Raw genomic sequence first — 20905 nt, 5'->3', positions numbered from 1 at the left:
AAAAATTAATCAAATTGAAATATAAGAAAAATATAAGACTTACCCCCCCATCGAAATAGCCATTGTCTTCGACCCCTAATAATACGCCCCACCAAGACCGATCAAGCAACAAATAGATATCATCGGTGAGCTTGCATATGTCAGTGAAACACCCCTGGCTCCGCTCATGTAGATAAAAATCAACTGCGGTCTTAGCCCAAAGGGTGTTATCCAGAATCGTGTCTGGTAGTTGTCTCATCTCCACTTCCGATACCGGAATGGTACTGGCCGGTAACTTATACGAGAGCCAACTCTCATCCATTATGTCCGGCACGTCATAGGGTTTCTCAAGAAGCCTACATATGACGCCATGTGAATCGGGCTCTTGAATGGTGGGAGGGACCTCTTCAATGATGATAGTGGCCTCTTGAACGGTGGGAGGGGACTCTCGAGGAATGATAGGGGGGCCTCTTCAACGATAGGAGTGGACTCTTGAGGGATGACAGGCGAGTCGGGCTTCTTCTTGCGGTGTCTTCGCACTATTGGGGTGTGCGGAGACTTAATAGCACGTGCACGCTGTCTGATGCGTGAACTCCGTCGTGCAAGCATAACCCGACGTAAAGCATCCACTATATCGGGCCGCTAAATAATTAAATACAAAAATCAGTAAATAAACAGACATGATATTTAAACAGTGAAAACAAAGACAAATATGTTTCAAACTTGCATTGTATTCACCCAAGTCATTATTCTATCATAGTTCACAAAATGCATCAGATAACAAAGAAAAATATGTTTCAAACTAATACCCTGAAGTTAGTATTTGTCTTTGTTTTGTCTATTGGTTGAAGTAATGCAATCCATTCAAGTTTCAATTTGCAGAAGAAGAAATAGTTTACTTTCGCAACACGAAACTTAAAATCGCAACGCGAAATGAGAATCGCAACGAGAAACCAAAATCGCAACGCGAAACCAAAATCGCAACGCGAAATGAAAATCGCAATGACAGAATCGCAATGCGAAATGAAAATCGCAACGAGAGAATCGCAACGCGAAATGAAAACCGCAATGCGATTTTGGTTTCGCGTTGCGATTTTGTCGTTGCGATTTTGGTTTCGCGTTGCGATTCTGTCGTTGCGATTTTCATTTCGCGTTGCGATTTTGGTTTCGCGTTGCGATTTTAAGTTTCGTGTTGCGAAAGTAAACTATTTCTTCTTCTGCAAATTGAAACTTGAATGGATTGCATTACTTCAACCAATAGACAAAACAAAGACAAATACTGACTTCAGGGTATTAGTTTAGCAGAATTGGCATCAACCGAACAAATTTACTTTCAACCAAAAGACAAAACAAAGACAAATACTATTTCACAGTGTTAAAGAATACACAGTTTAGCAGAATTGGCAGCAACCGAATAAATTTACTAAGCAATCTAAGTGAAATTGCTAATCTAAGTGAAATTACGAGTAAATTTATCATCAAGTTAAATATGGAAAATCTTAAACTTACCTCGTTGCGTAGAGTATGAACCTCATTCTGCAACGATACTATCATCTCATGTAGAGCGTCAACCTCACCACGTAAAGTTGACACCTCCACACGCCATGCACCATCGTTATCGCGTAGAGTACCGATCTCCTCACGCAAGGCATTGACCTCATCACGTAACTCCCTTGACTCATCCCGTTGAGGTGGAGGTGGAGAACAGGGAGATAGGAGTCGTGGCATCTTTGCCGGTCGCCTATCATGAGGTGATGGTGGAGAAGAGGCTCGATGATGTGACGGGATAGGTGATGGCTCTCGTTCTAGAGGTGTATAGTCGGGTCGATCGGGTGATGGCTCTAGGTGAGGGGATGGCTCTCGAATTGGAGGAAGTGGATGCTGCTCATCATCCGTGCCATCAAAAAAACTCTGACTAGCTTGCCACCAATCAGTGGCAAGCTCTTCCTCCGTAGGTGTCAGTCTTTGTAATGGAATGTTGGCCTCCTGACAATATAAAACTCAAACAAAGTTAAACGTCTACTATTAATAACTTGTTTATATATTATATGAAAGTATTTGTGTTAACTTACATTATTTATTGTCGCATATGGTATTAAGTCTTCCCAATCCAACAGATTTTTCCTCTTCCAGGAAATAGCCCTGGGAATATCATTTGACGTTTTTATTGCATATGTACGCATGCTGGGGAAAGCCTCGAATATCCAAATCTACAAACAATATAATAACAAAATTAGTAATTGTTAAATAATTAATTATAATTTTAGAAACATTATATAGAAATTCTTACCTTAAAGGCCCAAACAAAGCCTGACAAAGTGTATTTCGACCCATCGCCACGCAAACTTTTGCGGTCATCAAAGGCAGTAGACAACTTAGTCCAAGTAGCTTTCCATATATACGAACCCCACGGAAACAGATTCCATGCATTTAGGTCCTCTACCAATATTATTAGCTCCCAAGGAATAGGTTGTCTGGCCTCTCTGCCTAAAAAGCCGGCATACAAAAGTAGTAGAAGGCATACTCGGACAACATCGACGTCATCCATCCGAGTGAAACCATCTTTCTTATTAAACAATTTCTTCAGGTCGTCGACGTGTAGGTTCGGCTTCTTCATTGACTCATCCGGAAAAACCCGGGATAACCATGATGGGCGGGCGATATGACGAGTGTACCGGCCTACATCATCGTGTCCGAATCGTAGACCAGTGATTAAGCAGAACTCCTTCCGCCCAAAACAAGTTTACGCTGGTGGAAAATGAAACCATATCTCTTCCTCACCACGTTGTATACTGTCGGGTAGATTTGATGTCATGGTCTGAAGCCACAAATGGGTCAAATTAGCATCTCCACCCGGATGCTGTACTCTCAGCCATGGCCCGAAGCAGGTTTCCTCAAACAATTGTCTTTGTGCAGGTGAAAGCTTCGAAGCAATTGTAGTGGCTAGGCTAACTTTATTCCTTAATGTCAATGAAGCCGAAAAAAATTTCTACAAAAACAATAAACATACCAAGTTAGATATACCAAAAACTACACTGTGAAGATATACCAAAAACAATAAACATAAAAAGTAGTAGTTTATTCTTGAAACTAAAATTTGCAACACTGTTTTGTCTTTTGGTTGAAATGAAAATCGTAACGAGAGAATGACTATCGCAACGAGAGAAATGAAAATCGCAACGAGAGAATCGCAACGCGAAATGAAAATCGCAACGAGAGAATCGCAACGCGAAATGAAAATCGCAATGCGATTTTGGTTTCGCGTTGCGATTTTCATTTCGCGTTGCGATTTTCATTTCTCTCGTTGCAGATAGTCATTTTCGCGTTGCGATTTTCATTTCTCTCGTTGCGACTCTTCTGCAAATTGAAACTTGAATGAATTGCATTACTTCAACCAAAAGACAGAACAAAGACAAAGACAAATACTAACTTGAAAATCGCAACGAGAGAATAGCAACGCGAAATGAAAATCGCAACGAGAGAATCGCAACACGAAATGAAATCTAAGTGAAATGGTTAATCTATCCAGTAAACTTATCATCAGTTTCAATATGAAAAACCTACAATAATGCAAAAATTTCAAAATAAAAATAATTAAAAAAACTAACCCTCGGAGGTTGATTTTCCATTTCTGAATATTGTGAGGGATTTCTGACCGTGAATGGTTGTGAGGGATTTCGCCGGAGATGGGGACGGAAATCTTCGGAGATGGGGACGGATTTCGTCGTAGAGAGTGAGAGATGGAGATGGGACTGAGTTGTGATTTTAGGTTTTAGGTTATGAGTTGCGATTACGAGATTTTGTCTTAATATTCGTTTTTGTAATTTGAAAATAAAATACGCGTAGCGATTATAATGGCGCTTTAAAAATCGCGTTGCGATTTACGGATACGCGTTTCGATTTTACGTATTGTCGTTGCGATTTACGGATACGCGTTGCGATTTACGGATACGCATTGCGATTTACGGATACGCGTTGCGATTTACGGATACGCATTGCGATTTACGGATACGCGTTGCGATTTACGGATACACGTTGCGGTTTACGGATACGCATTGCGATTTATGTGTTCACGTTGCGATTTTCATATTCGCGTTGCGATTCTGGAAAATCGCAATGCGAATTTGTACTATCGCATTGCGATTTTCAAGAATCGCGTTGCGATTTTGGAAACTGATTTGCGATTCTGGGGATCGCGTTGCGATTTTTATTTCGTGTTGCGATTTTGTTGGTCATTTTGGCAAATCCAAAAAAAGTTGGTTAAAATCGTATATTATAAGGCATTTTTGGTCACTGAGGCGATTTTCTCTATACTATATAGTATATATAGTTTATATATATAATATATAGTATATAAATATAAACTATAGTATATAAATATCAACTATAGTATATATATATATAGGTCATATGTAAACTATATAGTTTATATATATAGTTCATATGTAAACTATAGTTCATATGTAAATATTAACGATAGTTTATATGTAAACTATAGTTCATATATAAATATTAACCTTAGTATATATATATATTTATATATATAATTCATATGTAAACTATAGTTCATATATATAGTATATAAATATAAATTATAGTATGTAGTTTATATAAATATAAACCCTAAACCATAAGCCACACACATATATATAAACTATATAATTTATATTAATAAACTATATAATTTATACAATATATATTATTTAAATATAAATATAAATTGTATAGTTTATATATAATTCTTATATAATTTATATATAAACTATGTAGTTTCTATATAGTTCAATAGTTCATATATAAACTATATAGTATTATAGTTTATACATGGTATATATAGTTTATGCTTTATACATAATATATATATAAACTATATAGTTTATATATATAATATATATACTTTATATATAAACTATATAGTTTATATTATATATATATATATATATATTAGTTGTTTTAATTTTTTTTCTCAACTTATTACTTATTTATATTTATTAATTGGCCCATAACTTTTTAAATGAGTATAATTTAGTACTTTTTTGTATTAATTTCAACCTCAAAATTTTAAATTATTTTGATTTGATCCTTTTTGTGTTGTTTAATATATTTAAATTTTTATTTGTAATTTCATATTTGTTCAATTTAGTCCTCCAAATTTTATTTGCATCTGAAATTGACCCATACTTATTACTTATTTCTATTTTTAAATTGACCTATAACTTTTTAAATGGGTATAATTTAGTACTTTTTTGTATTAATTTCAACATCACAATTTAAAATTAGTTCGATTTGATCCCTCATCAATGTGTGTTGTTTAATTTATTTAAATTTTTATTTGTAATTTCATATTTGTTCAATTTAGTCCTCCAAATTTTATTTGCATATGATATTGATCCATACTTATTACTTAATTCTATTTTTTAATTGGCCCAAAACTTTTTAAATGTGTATAATTTAGTACTTTTTTGTATTAATTTCATCCTCATAATTTAAAATTATTTCGATTTGATCCCTCATCAATGTGTGCTTTTTAATTTATTTAAATTTTTATTTATAATTTCATATTTGTTCACTTTAATTCTTAAATTTGTATTTTTCATAAAATTGAACCATGATTATTTATATTCTTAGTAATTTACTCTAAATCATATACAATTACAAATTACAATTCAACGTTTGCGAAAGACGAAAATAATTAATCCAAAAATAAAAAATAACCCGATTTGAACTCAATCCGTATCTGGTAGAGATCCGACCTAAATTTTATTTGCCAATGATGTTACCCGATCTGAACGAGATCCGCCTGAAGTCCATGCGAACCCGAATTAACCTGCTTTTTAACTGCTTCGGACCTGAACTGTTTTGACTTGACCTGGCAACAATTCAAACTGAAAATGACCTGACCTGAACCCGATCTGGATCTGGTGTCAAATCAACCTGAAAATAACCTGAACTGATTTGACCAGACCTGAACCCGATCTGGATCTGGTCTCAAATTTACCTGACTTGACCTGTATCCGATTTTACCCGACTTACCAGGATCCGACTAAAACCTGAACGATTACCCGGTTTTACGACCCTAGTTTCAACCGCAGAACTCCACCATGTGTCCAAGCTCCAGGGCTAGAAATTGATGTAGTGAAGAGTGCACGTACATATTAATGGAAGTTGACCTCGTACAAGATTTATGATTTTGCACCTTTGAGAATTATTGCTAGTAATAAACTTTCTGTTGCGGTGTTTTCCATTTATAAAAGTTCTCTACCAATTAAGTCACTGTACTCTTATCACCATACATCCCTCTTTAGATTACATAACTAAGGGTGAATGTTTTAATCGAGTCAGATTCGAGTAAAAAAATAAATTATTTGAATTGATGAGTTATATTTTATGATTTAAATTTTATTTAAATTTTTTAGCCGAGTCGAGTTATTCGAGTTTCTATACAAATTTAATTATAATTATTTATAATATTATGGTATAAATTGATTACGATTGATCGACTTTCTCTAACCATTTATATATGTATTCATATTCTTTTTCACATTTTAATATTATTTAATAAATCGAATACAATTTAAAATTATAAAATATATTTACAATATTATTTCAAAGAAAATATTTTGAGGATAAATTATTGATTAGAGTATAAAGGAATCAAGGAATTGATGGAAAAAAGAATTTGTTAAAAATTACAGTCAAAAGATCAAATTAAATAAAATACAAAGTTAAAAGATTAAAAAATTGGAAAAAATAAATTTATAGTTAAAATAGAAATTAAAGTTACATATTTATTCTATAGTGGTAGAGAAACATGTGATTCTGATAAATAATTTGATCAATAAAACTTTAAAAATTGTGATATTTAATTTGGTCAATTAAAAGTTTATTGAATGGTCACAGTGGTTAAAGAAAGTGTTGTTATCTCTAAAGGTCTTGGATTCGAATAGTTGCGCCTGTGGGTTGTGTACACATTGTCAATAGTTAATTTTTCTTTAAACAAATATTATCATATAATCACTCTTAGACGACTATTAAAAAAATACAACATAATCATCATTAATTCTATAGGTAAATTCATAACAATTAAACCACCCAAAAGGTGGTTCGAATATACATGTCTATAAACTAAATATATCAATGGGTTGTTTACGATAAAAAATGATTACACTAATTTATTCTAGCTAGTGTTAGGAAGTGACTACAAATGCCAATATACACATGAAAGAATGCATTATTATTCATCTCAGTTGACAGCCTCCTCATAACCGAACATAACCGCCTCCTCATGCACGTGTTTTACAGCAGTCTAACATTCCCCCTACTCTTCCTTTTCTCCTCTTGACAACAACCTAACATTCCCTCTACTTTTCTTCTTCTGTTCTTCTGACCTTGAACATATTATTACAGCAAGTTCTAAAAACTAATTACAACTAATTTCTAACATTCAACCTTCTTGATGAAAAAATGAACAATTGAATCGAAAGTGTTGATGCTTCCTTCCGTTCACTTGAATCGAAAGTGCCGATGCTTCCTTTCGTTCTTCTTGAATCGAAAGTGTCGATGCTTCCTTTTGTTCACTTGAATCGAAAGTGCCGATGCTTACTTTCGTTCTTCTTATTCACCTTCATTTCTTTCTTCTTCATCCTCTTTTACGAGGTTCCTTGACATATATTTTTTCCTTGGACACTTGGTTGTGCAGCTTTCAAGTCTCATGACACCTTGGAAATCCACATCTGCTGGAAGGTGCTAAGTGATGCCACATGCCATGATTCTCATTTCTTTTAGCTTCAGCAGAAATGTTACGCTGAGTTGGATCATGGAAATGCATAACTCCAATATTCCAAGGAGTTGATGCTGTTGTTGACATATGTAGAGCAGGATTTTCAGCGGGCGGTCGAGGCCTTTTGTTCTTAGTTGCATTCGGTTGAGCTAGAGCCAGTGGAATTGGAGCAACAAAGGGTTCTATCTCCCATGGTGAAACCCTATCAGGCCTCTGAATAGAGGTAGGCTCATCCCATTGTACCTTCAATGAACGCCATTTTGAATCTTTCCAGTGAGGAGAAAAGTCTTCAACTCCAACAATTGTTCCAGAAAACCTTCTCTCATGAGAATCTTCCCCTTCACATCTTATCTTAAATCTCATGCCAACTGCAAACTTACTATTAAGGGCATCTAAATATTTGTTCAACCCAATGATGAACTGACTTGTCCTTGGCTTATAGTAGACAACAAAGAGGGACTGAGTTGAAGCAGCATGAGATGTAGTTGCAAGCACTCCTAAGTGCATATTCTGACTTGATATCACTGACGACGTCATGTTGCTCTGTTGGCGAACTACACACCTAACTCCGACACGAAGCTCCCCATTCTCTCCTCTTAGGAACACAAAGGAACCACCAGCGACTAATCGCTTTGAAGTTACAAATGTACTCCATCCTGTTGTCAACAAATGCCTCCTTGGTTGGCCTCTGAATATATGCTTAAAGCGCCACTCATAACCATGAAGATCCTTTGCAACCAATTCCTGGGTTGGCGTTGCCTGGTTCATGTCCAGTGGAGGAAGGCATTCAGTGGCATGTTTTCGAACAGAAAACCCTCCATGGGTGCTTGTATCTGAGGCTGTTAAAACCTTGCAGAATGAGTGGACGGTAGGTCTTTGAGACTCAAGAGTGCATTCATCAGGAGTTGTTGGCTCAGGTTGATTCGGTTCCGGCATATAAGTTCCATAACTCGATATACAGATCATCCCTTCCGTTTCCTTCAGAGGATACATTATTTGTCTGCGAAAACACTCCGACTCTATTCACCATTGAACTCTATCTAACTCACCGAGTCAAGAAACAGTAATAGTAGCAGAGCAGCAACCATTCTGTTGACTATATTCCAAAACACTTGAGGAAGCAGTATGAATTGAACTGGTCTGAGTGGCTCGGTCAGACAATTCAACAAACAGATTATAAGCGCAAGCGGAAAAAAATATTCACACAGCAAGCATAAACCAATCTGAGCAACACAGCATTAACGACGATGACAGAACATCCGAAACAACGATTTAGAGTAGTGAGATTCAAACTAACAAACCATTGAAGTTGATAAAGAAAGAGGAAATCGACAATTGAGAAGAAGAACAACGAAGATCCATATTCAGATCAGCAACCACATCCGTTAATCAAATAGAAACACCATACCAGAACTACTGAGAAACCACCGTCTACGCCAACAAGCACGATGAACTAACAAGAACGCCCTGAGTTACGCATTAAGAAAACAGGAGACTCCAGGAACTTATGGCGATTGATACCATGTTAGGAAGTGATTACAAATGCCAATATACACAGGAAAGAATGCATTATTATTCATCTCAGCTGATACATTACATTTATAAGAAAAGGTTAGGCTCATAAGCTCCCATTAACCGTCTAACAAACAAACTGCCCTAGCTAACCAAACTAACAGAATAACCGCCTCCTCATGCACGTGTATTACAGCAGTCTAACATTCCCCCTACTCTTCCTTTTCTCCTCTTGACAACAACCTAACAGCTAGTTATTAAAAAATCCGACTACTCAATTTACAACCCTATCATTATCTTTTGAACAAAATTCCATGATGAGTTTGGCAAAACTTAACTTTCTCCCTCTACTATAGCTTTCGGCTGTGGCTTCATTCCAGAAAAGTGATCATATTAAAAAAGAATGATAAAATTGATAGAAGAAAGAGACGACATTTCGGTTCTGATTGTGGAGGGCGACTCATGTTGTAAACATGTCAATACATTTTCTATTTTAAACTAAAATATCAATTCGTTTGGTAATAGATCTAGACTCGTGTTTGGTACTATATTCGAATGACTGATGGCACTGAAATACTCGCAGTGATAATGCTCCTCAACAATCCAAATTAACAAACATACGAATGAAATTATTCAAACGTTGAACTAACAAAATTCAATGGTACACATATACTTTGTTATACTACTTGCACTTTATAAATGTAAGCATGTTATGTAGTATATGTAAAGAGACATAAGTATATAAGATATCAATGACACCTTTTTTTTTACATAAACTAATATTCACATGTTGGAATTCATAACCACATGTTGATCCTCAATATTCACAACTATCAACCCATATAGACATCAAGTACAATTTCACACCATAGCACATATAACACAATTCGACACCAATATCGCATAGCATTAGTTATTTATAAAGAGGGAATATCAACATCACCTAATATCGTTAATGGTTTTCGCCACACAAGTATATGTGGCTGTATGGTCTCACATAACGTCAAATATAATGGTGAAATATTGGTTTCACATAATCTTAATGATAATTTCTATTATAGCTTCGAGATAAGGTTATCTGATTTCACATATCGTTGGACTAAATATGTATAAGTAAATAAATAATACAACACACATTTAGACAAGCACCACAATGATATTCACCATATTAACCACACATGGAAGATTCAAACTTTACATTACAAATAATGATTCACAACGATCGAGTGAGAACACTTCCTCTCACTTTGAATCGTAACTTATTCTATTCTCTAGAAAGAACTAAGTAAGGCACAAGTAGTTATTAAAGGCTTATGACTTCGTGATTATCACTCCGCTTTCATGCCAATACACATTAGGCTTTGGAGTGGATCACCCACATTCAATCCCTATACTTACCAATCTTGATACTTAGGGGGTGTTTGGTTCAAGGATTGTGAGATTCTCATGGGATGGGAATCCCACATTCCCATGTTTGGTTGGCCGGGAATCTCATTCCCGGTAATGTTTTATTACCAATAGTAGATTTTTTGGGGTATATTACCGGGAATGTCATTACCTCCATTCCCTTAGGTATTGTAACATTACCGGCATTTTGGACTAAAATTCCCTTAAATTTTTATTTTTTTTCCAAAAATATCCTTCTTCTGTCATTGAATAATAAAAATTCTACGAAGGTTAAATTATAAATTTATCCTTAAATTATTTTAGATTTAAAAAAAATGTCTATAATTAAAATTTTATATTAAGTTCAGAGGTTAAAATTTTTTTTACCCTTTTATTAAACCTTTTTTATATTTTTAATTTTGTAAAAAAAAAATATATAAATATTATGAATTTAATTTTTTAAAGAAAATATATAAATATTTTACAATTTGTAATATTATACAAATATATAATAAGGACAATTTGGTCAAATATACATTCCAATAATCTTTTATTCCTTTAACCAAACACGGTAATCTTACATTCCTGCTAAACCAACCAAACACAAAATACAACATTCCCAATAATCATATTCACTGGTAATCTTTTATTCCCACTGGTAATCTTACATTCCGTGAACCAAACGCACCCTTAAGGGTATGTTTCGTACTTTCTTACTCTCATTGTACCTTAGTTCACAATAGCATCAAAACGCCTTCTATAGGCTCAATCATTGGTAACAAACTCTACCTTGGTCCTGCATTCGAATTGGAAGTCAATTTACGATTTTTGAAGCATGGAATATCGATATCAAACAGAGGATATCGATACACATCTAAAGTATCAGTACCAAATTTAGGCTCAATATTTTAATATTTCCTAAGGGTATCGATACCTCATGCGAGTATCGATACTCATCCATTGGATATCGATACTCAACTTCGAAGTTTAAATAAAATATCTTGATATCGAGACCCAACTTTTGGTATAGATACCACAAGAACGATACTAACGATCATGTGTCACATGTCACTTGTAATACGCGTCACAATAATATGTTTACATGTGTCACCACCTAATTGAATGATTAATTTATTAAATTAAATTAAAATTAGGACCGTCTTGATATAATATATAAGTATTGACAATCAAATATGTAATTATAGTAATTTTAACTACCACATCAACACTTTCGTTAAATATTAATGGCAAATAACTTGATTGACACACTTAAATAATTAAGTGATATGAGTAACAAAATTTTAAAATCGATGGTCAAAATAAAAAGGGAAAATTAAATAGTCATACAAATAATTTACCTAAAAATAAATACACGCATTTCTTGCCATAAATGATAAACTCGAAACCTCTCCACTGCATAGTTAGCGTTGTTTCCTTTTCATTGTTAATTGTCAGAAAGAATTTCGTGGGAAAAGCTTTTGTGAGGAAAAAATGGAATCTAGTAACGATCTCAAATGGAGGAAGCAATCTCTCAAACCGATTGAAACAATGAGTTCATTAGCAAGCAAATTAGTAACAGAAGAGAATGAGAATAGTAAAAAAAACAGCTGGAGAAGAGCCATTGAGCCCTTCATCTCGTCTCTTTCACGAACCAACCCTCAACCTTTATGTTATAGTCATCATGGATGGAAGACTAGAATTTACCCAGACATCGTGAAAGCCAACTTGGGTCATACTTTGCTTAGGCACCCTCGTTTTTCTAGTTTGCAGGTATCATAAACAAGTTTTTACTTATTTTTTTCTATTTCATTTTAATACACTAATATGGTAAAAATGTCAGGTGATTGATGAGAGAAATAAGGGAGAAATGAAATGGGTTAGAACCGAAGTGGATTTGGAAAAAACATGTTATCGTTCCAAATCTGGACTCGAACATTGATTCACCTGAAAAGTTCATCATTTACAAACTGAGCAAAACCGGCATCGACAAATCACAGCCTCTTTGGGACCTCCATTTGCTCAACTTAAGAACTTCAGAATCTGAGGCGGTTGGTATTTTAAGGGTCCATCACTCCCTCGGCGATGGCATTTCTCTTATGTCTCTTCTACTCGCTTGCACTCGCCAAACGAATGATCCTCTGGCGTTGCCTACTATCCCAGTCAAGAAGAAGCAAGAGGAGAAGGATGATGATAGATGGTTTTGGAGAATTATGTTCATGTTTTGGTCTTTGTTTCAGGTTTTTCGTAATACTTTGGTCGATGTTTTCATGATTATTGTCACGACATTGTTCTTGCAAGATACTCAGAATCCTCTCAAGGGTCCGCCTGGAGCATTGTTCAACCCTCGTCGAATTGTTTACAGGACAGTTAGCTTGGATGATATCAAGTTGGTGAAGAATGCAGTGAAAACTGTAAGTCCATGTGTTGCATTATGGAGAAAATCTCAGTTATTGCAGAAAAAAAATAATTAAATTTCAATCTGCAGACCATAAACGATGTTGCTTTGGGGTTTACACAGGCTGGTCTGTCCCGCTATATAAACAGAATACATGGTAAGATTTCTTACTACCATGTAGTTTATGGATGAAACGGGAAGGCTTGATTCTTTTTTTCACTTGTTAATAGTTGGAAATAACAAAGATGAGGGAGCAATAGAAAAGGATAAAAAGGATAATCTTCCCAAGAAAATTCGCCTCCGATCAACTTTGGTCTTCAACCTAATACAATCTGCAGGAATCAAGGTTTGTAGCTTTCGCTCAAATAATTAAGCAATTAACTTTTTCCCCTAACCTCTCTTGAATGTTAATGCATGCTAGGCTTTAGCTGATATGATGGAAAAGGATTCTGAAGCAAAGTGGGGCATTTGCGTTGGTTATGTTCTGCTCCCCTTCACCATCGCTTTGAGGGATGATCCATTAGATTATGTTCGTGATGCTAAGGCCACGATTGACAGAAAGAAACGCTCGTTTGAAGCTATATTCACTTCCACCATTGTTGAGTTAACATTGAAGCTTTTTGGCGTAAAGGTTAATTTCAGTCTTTTTAATTATTGTTAATCTTAGATCTTCCACTGGTTTCTTATCAGTTGGTATGTTTTCCAATGCTCAAAACAGACGGCCAGTGCTTTGTCCTATAGAATAATGTCTCGCACAACGGTGTGCTTCTTGTTGGACCTTTAGAGGAAATTGATTTTTATGGTCACCCCCTGGCTTTCCTTGCTCCTGGTGCTTATGGCCAACCTCATGCAAGTCTTTCATTTGAGAAAAGCTACACTGTTGTTGGGCCGAATTGTCGGCTGCTAATGTGATTAATGAAAATTGCAGGCATTGATAATCAATTTCCAGAGTTATGTCGACAAGATGGCGATTGTTCTATCGGTGGATGAGGGTACAATTCCAAACCCTCACCAGGTGTGTGAGGACATGGTGGAATCACTGAGGCTCATCAAGGATGCAGTGGTCACTAGGGGGCTTGCCTAGAAAACAGAAACGTCAGTTTTCCAGGATTATGCTGTGAGTTTCATGTATTTGTGATTTCATTCACAATTTCCAAGATTCATGAGATTCAGGAAATAATATAATAGTGTATTCCAATGCTCAGTCAGTATGAACCGTTACTTTCAAATCTTGCAGAGATGGTTAAAGGCCAGAGGCCAACACCTTTCTTACGATCTGTATATATAAATATAACAAATCCATTAATACCCGTAGCGTACAATCAAAATCTGTATATACTCCGTTGGTATTTGATTCATTTATTAACTAATTTAAATTAGATATTATAAACGTTTATTACGAGAACGATCATTTTAATTTAATTTGTTCTAATTACGTTGTTAATATTCAATGAGAGAGTTTTGTAGTCTTGATAAACCTACACAACTTAATAAAAATCAATTTTTATTTGAATCATTAAAACAGAGGAGAAACAACTCTCATATTTTTAGAAAAAGAGTAAAGTATAGTAATGGTCATTGAACTTTTCTAAAACTTGCATTTAAGTCCCCCAACTTTTAAAACTTGCAATAAAATCCTCCAACATTTAGTCCGTTTGTAATATGGTCCCCGACCGTTTGACGTTGTTAGTTCATTTACAATATGGTCATTGAACTTTTCAGGCGCTTGCATTTAGGTCCCCCAACTTTTAAAACTTCTAACATAGTCCTCAATTTCATTCTAAACCCCAAATTCCAAAATAATTCAATTACATTTTAAACCCAAAATTCTAAAATACTTCAATTTAGGATTTAGAATGTAATTAAAGTATTTTGGAATTTTGAACATGAATTTGCTAATTGATAGTGTTTACTTCAATATAAATTTGAGGTTTATTGTATGCACATCCAACGGCTGCCGCACTTTGAACATGAAGAGTGCATCTATCACAATTATTGCATAAACCGTTGAAGTAAAAGTAACAAGATCAATTTGTCTTGTTCGTAGCTACCGTACTTTGGTATGACAATCCAATAGGTAGGCCTGTAAACGAACCGAACGCACACGAACGAAGGTATGTTCATGTTCGTTCATTTAATAAATAAAAGAACATAAACGAACACGAACATAAACGAACAATTTTTTTTTTCTTCATGCTCGTTTATTAAGGAATATAACTTGTTCATGTTCGTTCATTTAATAAATAAACTAACATAAACGAACACGAACATAAACGTTGGAGTCCCTATCTTCCATTGTTCTTTCATGAAAAATAGTCGACAATGCAAACCAATCAAATCTACAGTGATAAATAGCGTAAGAGCTGATTAGCAGTGATGAAATGTTTGAAGATATCAAATATTTTGATCAATCTTTTAAAGATATTAAATGATTCACACGACTTTAATTTAACGCTATAACATTTATTTTAGTGGTCCATGATTACATATGAACAATCATTTTCCACTACGTTATTCTAATACATTCGCCGGCTAAAAGTTTTGTGACATCAATGTCAGACTTTAGTGAGGTTTGTTAATAATGGCCATTTCCGTTGGCAGAGTAGAAAATTTAACAGCATGAAAATTTTGAACAGTACAAATTGGACTACAAGGCAATAACATAGATCTAAATCCCTTCGATGTTACATATCGTAACTGATATTATTGCTAAACCACCATTCAAAATTTTAACGTACCTAAAGTCTACTCCACAACTAAAAGTCACACAAGAACTATGAAAACAAAAGTTCATTGTCAAAGTGTATCTTCTACTTATTAATGGGTTCTTCTTGAAAAACCCATTACTTTCGCTATTACACTTTTTTTTCAGAAATTGTATAGAAACCTTTGTTTTGTTTTCTGACAAATTCTATATATTTTTCTCTTTACTGATACTCATATACTTCCGATTGTTACATTTATCTTCTCATCTATTTCTAGAAAGAAGTATGATGTTTTCTTGAGTTTTATATGTGAATATACCCGCAATAACTTTACATATCAATTATTAAGTCAAATAAAACAGAGAAAGAGATGGAAACAGACCTGTAAAAATTCAGATTGCATTATAATATAACTTGTTTTGAAGCTTTTAGGGATTGTCTCCACTCTCCAGTGAACACTAGGGTTTGGGAAAAAAAGGGGGAAAATGAATATAGGTGCGAGGTGCCTCACAGGTTAACATATTGGATTTAATCTCCAAATAAAATTGGGTTAATTATGGAGTTAGTCATCAGAATATCAGATTAATTAATATTTTTAAGATACTTACAAATTGGTCACCAAAATTGATTTAAGAAGATTGTGTTAAACATAAATGAATGAACATAAACGAACATAATCGAACGAACATAACCGAACGTTCACGAACGTAAATGAACGAACGAGACCTATGTTCATGTTTGTTCATTTAATTAAACAAACACAAAATTTTGTTCATGTTCGTTCATTTAATAAATAAACACACATAAACGAACTTCCCGCCACACGATTCATGAACGGTTCAAAATGAAGACATAATAAATAAAGGGAAAAATGTTTGGTCATAGTCACTCCAAAAGTTATGGCGTCAAATAGGTTGTTTAAGATAGACATTAGATGCCAAAAACAACATTACCAGTTGCAAATACATTAATGGCCTACTCTTTTAACATATAATTGCTTCTAATGCTCCATGTTTAATATTCGATGAGAATCTAAAGCAGATAGCGGAACTAAAATCATAAGACCCCATAATTCTTGTAAATTCATGGCATGTCAGCAATAAAAGACATTGTAAAACATAGAGGACACTGCAACAAACATATATATGCTAGAAATGAAGGTGCAAATGTGCAATGACCGGGCAACATATCAAGTAGCTGCTCCAAATATACTACCCTGTCATGATGCTTTTCGAGTTGTGTGCACGTAGAATTGTCTTCCAAAGTTATAATTCAATACAGATTCAACTGTAAAATTTCCAAAACATGTAAAAAATTCAATTCGTTCACGATATATCAGTCCCATAATCAACATGAACTTATTAAAAAGAATACGAGCTCACAAGATGCCAAAAACCACTGGTCGGATCAATACAATTCCTAGTAAACTAGTACCAACAGTCTCTCGGATTGAGCCTAGTGATTTCACTATGTCGATACTCACAACCAATTCCCTAATTTAAATAAAAACCAAACAAGAAGATAAAAAAATTAGCCTAGGATCCTCTTTCACTTCTATTCTGATGGACTGAATATCTTTCATAAGGAGTACTAAAAGTTTTGATTAAGAAGAAAGAAATAAAATTAGATGGTTTTGGTTCGAAACTAACACTGAATATCCAGATCCCTGATTTTATTAAAATAAAATTATTATTATATTAATTATTTATTAAAATAAGAATAATATATTATTAAGTATATTAATTACTAATTAAAATAAGGGTAAAGTATAGTAATTTTTATGTTTTTGGAACTGTATGTCAATGATCTGAATATTCAGTGTTAGTTTTGAACCAAACCATCTAATTTTATTTCTTTCTTCTTAATCAAAACTTTTAGAATTTAGGGTTTAAAATATAATTGAATTATTTTGAAATTTGGGTTTTAGAATGAAATTGAGGACTGTGTTGTAATTTTTAAAAGTTGGGGACCTAAATGCAAGCGTCTGAAAAGTTCAGTGACCATATTGCAAACGGACTAACGGCATCAAACGGTCGAGGTCCATATTGCAAACGGACTAAATGTTGGAGGACTGTATTGTAAGTTTTAAAAGTTGGGGGACCTAAATGCAAGCTTTAGAAAAGTTCAGTGACCATTACTATACTTGACCCTTAGAAAAATCTAACCCCTAAAATTTTAATGCAAATTTGCCACCAAATTCATGCAAGTATATGGGACAATATGATTTTTTTTATAGAGGGAAAATATGAATCTTAATGTTGAAGACTTTTTCTTTTTTGAAAAAAAATGTCAACAAAAAAGTCGAAAAAATTAATTTTCATAGGATTCGAACCAAAGGTGTTCATGAACTTAAAGACTTAATGGTATTAGTAAAAGACTACTATCATTAAATCAAAAAATAAATAAATCCAACAACTTAAATTGGCCTAATTGTGATGGGCAAGCCCGTTTAACAAAGGAATAAAAAAAATTCATTTTATTATCGATTTTAATTTTCCGCTATTTTCAACACTTTAGGTTCCGTTTTTATTCTAAAATTATTTTTTGTTTTATTATTTTTAAAAACACTTGAGGGTCCGTTTGTACAATATTTACACTTTTTAGCTGTTATCAATTTGTTTTTTATTATTATTTTAGCTGTTATCAATTTGTGAATTTGGACAACACTAATAAGAAATTTATTAACGTTGGACGAGCATTCAAGGAGCTGACGGGTGAGAGTGAATAGGGTTGGTTTTCTTCTTTAAATTTGACTCTAACTTCCAACCTCTGCTGATCCCCATTCATTGGAACCCATTGTGAGTTTCACCAACTCCCGCAACTCTCATTATATCAGTTTTATAGTTGTTGTTTTCTCATTCCTACATCCATACGACCAGGATGGATCAAGAGATTTTGGAGTGCGATTGTATCTCTAGAAAGTTTAAATCCCATATAATTTAAGTAATTTATATGTCTATTCAAAACAAAAGTTTCACACCCAACAACCTCTTTATCATAATTCAAAAATGATTTAAGCTCAATTTCACATCTGTTGCAGAGTCACCAGAAATTTTCCCAGTAAAAACTTGGAACCAAACTGATTAATGACTCGTAAATTGCACCAGTAAAAGTTTCTTCCACGATCTGGTGTGTGCTCTCTTTGTTTCCCTCAAGTCCACGAATTGTTTGCAGAATATATAATTAGCTTGGATGAGATCAAGTTGGTCAAGAATACCACACACACACACACACCAGTCCAAAACCCTGCGTTTCCATTATGAAGAAGATGACATAAATCTGTTCAGTAGTTGTTTCTGAAAAAGAAATCAAACAGTTAAGGATGTTGATTTATGGATATGGATCATACAGGTTGGTTGAAGGTTATCTAAATTTGTAGCAGCTGGCTGGTTTGCCCCACTTTTCTGGCCATCAGTAGAAGAACTTGGCATTGACATTTTATGAGGTACTCCAGCTAGCTCAACAAGGATGCAGGTGCAGTACACTGACTAGGGGCTGGCTAAAAAAAAACAGTCAATTTATATTGACCTTGAGCACTAAATACGATAGCAGAGCTGTCTTGTCTAATATGTACTAATTTCTTCTCTTTTTTTATTAATTAGGTCAATAATTTCTTAATCTGTTGTCTAATAATGTTGGTTAAACATTAATGAAATTAACTAATTGTCTTAATATGGTAGATTCTTTCGATAATAAACCAAGCTAATTTAACTTTCAATGTAGGGCCAAAATATATATAAAAAAAGAACATTTCACAGATGCAAATGGCGATTAGTAGGAAATCACCGGATGCACGGAGAGAAGTTACAGAGGTGGCTGACGATGACTTAATTATGGGAAATATTGAAGGCATTCAAAGCCAGAATCAAGCAGAAAACAGAAGCAAACAAACCGGAAAGTTTGTAACGCCTCTACCAGGCTAAAAGATACTTCAGGTTAAAGATGTCACATTCGAAATTCGAAGCAAATTAAGATAAAATTTAGAATATTTTATTTTATTTTAATAATATTTTTTATTAAGTAGAAAAATGTTTATCTTCTCAATGTAAATGTCGAGATTCGATCCCACACAAAGTAAAATAATATAATCATCTTTGACTATTTTATGGTATTTTTAAATATAAAATCAATTGCTTAAGCCAAGTTAAATTTTAAAATTAACTTTTGTTTGAAAGTCAAATAATTATACATAGACGTTTTTTTACGTAAATCTTAATATTTTGAGGCAAATATAAATTTCTCAGAACCTATAAATTTTCATACAACACAAAACTCTTATACATGTCACTATAAACTATAATTTTAAAACAAACTTTTAACTTTTTTTTTTACGGGAGGCGTTGTGACTTGTGACTCTTTTGACGATGTAACTTTCATGGTCTCACCCCCTACCTTTCAATTAATAACACCTACTAGTGAAAGTAATTCACACACTAAACTTCACATTTAATTATAATATATATATATTAATAAAATTAGTTAGATTTATTAAAATAAAAAAACCCTAAATTACAATGAAAAAATTACAATTATAATCATAAATTAAACACATAATAAGGAGGACAATTTCCTATAATTATTAACACAAAAAACTAGTAACTTAAGATCATATAATGACCATATTAAAAAAAAGTTAAAAAACTTAATCAAATTAATTACAACAAAAGGTAAATACAAACATATCTAATTGCATCAGTAAATGAATCACGAAAAAGAATTATGCTATTGAAATACCATAAAAAACTGCAAATCAAAGTCTAGTGAAGTGAGAAAATTATTCACGAACGCATATCGTGTATCCAAAACAGATAATATCAATAGGATAACAAATAAATGTCATCTTGGTTAGTTTTGACGATGTCAAATCCAACCATGAGAAAAAAGATAAACGAAGACAAACTATCAAATGACCGAAAATGTACCTAAAGACATAGGAAAACGTATCACAAAGATAGAAAAAATGTGCCATAAGATAGAGTTATTAATTTTTTTTAAAAAAAGAAAAAAATAATATATAATAAAATAAATTAAAAACAATGATTATCGATGATCGACGATTAATACTAAGACTAATATTGTCGCCGATCATAAAAAAGAAGAAAAAACAAACAACGACATATGGATAAGAGAGAAAACTAAGATAACTTT

At 33.7% G+C, this 20905-nt stretch overlaps 1 protein-coding gene and 1 pseudogene across 1 annotated transcript; one reads left to right on the top strand and one right to left on the bottom strand.

Moving 5' to 3' along the window:
• Nucleotides 1-7606: 7606 nt before the first annotated feature.
• Nucleotides 7607-8891, bottom strand: LOC120188771 (auxin response factor 9-like). Its single transcript, XM_039192171.1, has one exon. The coding sequence runs from the start codon at nt 8750-8752 to the stop codon at nt 7682-7684; it is 1071 nt and encodes a 356-aa protein (XP_039048102.1). The 5' UTR covers nt 8753-8891; the 3' UTR covers nt 7607-7681.
• Nucleotides 8892-12148: 3257 nt separating this feature from the next.
• Nucleotides 12149-14141, top strand: LOC120188770 (annotated as a pseudogene).
• Nucleotides 14142-20905: the final 6764 nt, after the last annotated feature.

The sequence above is a fragment of the Hibiscus syriacus genome, unplaced genomic scaffold, assembly GCF_006381635.1.
Source record: "Hibiscus syriacus cultivar Baekdansim isolate YM2019G1 unplaced genomic scaffold, ASM638163v2 tig00116951_pilon, whole genome shotgun sequence".
Classification (NCBI taxonomy): Eukaryota; Viridiplantae; Streptophyta; class Magnoliopsida; order Malvales; family Malvaceae; genus Hibiscus; species Hibiscus syriacus.
This window is presented reverse-complemented; position numbering and strand designations above follow the sequence as displayed.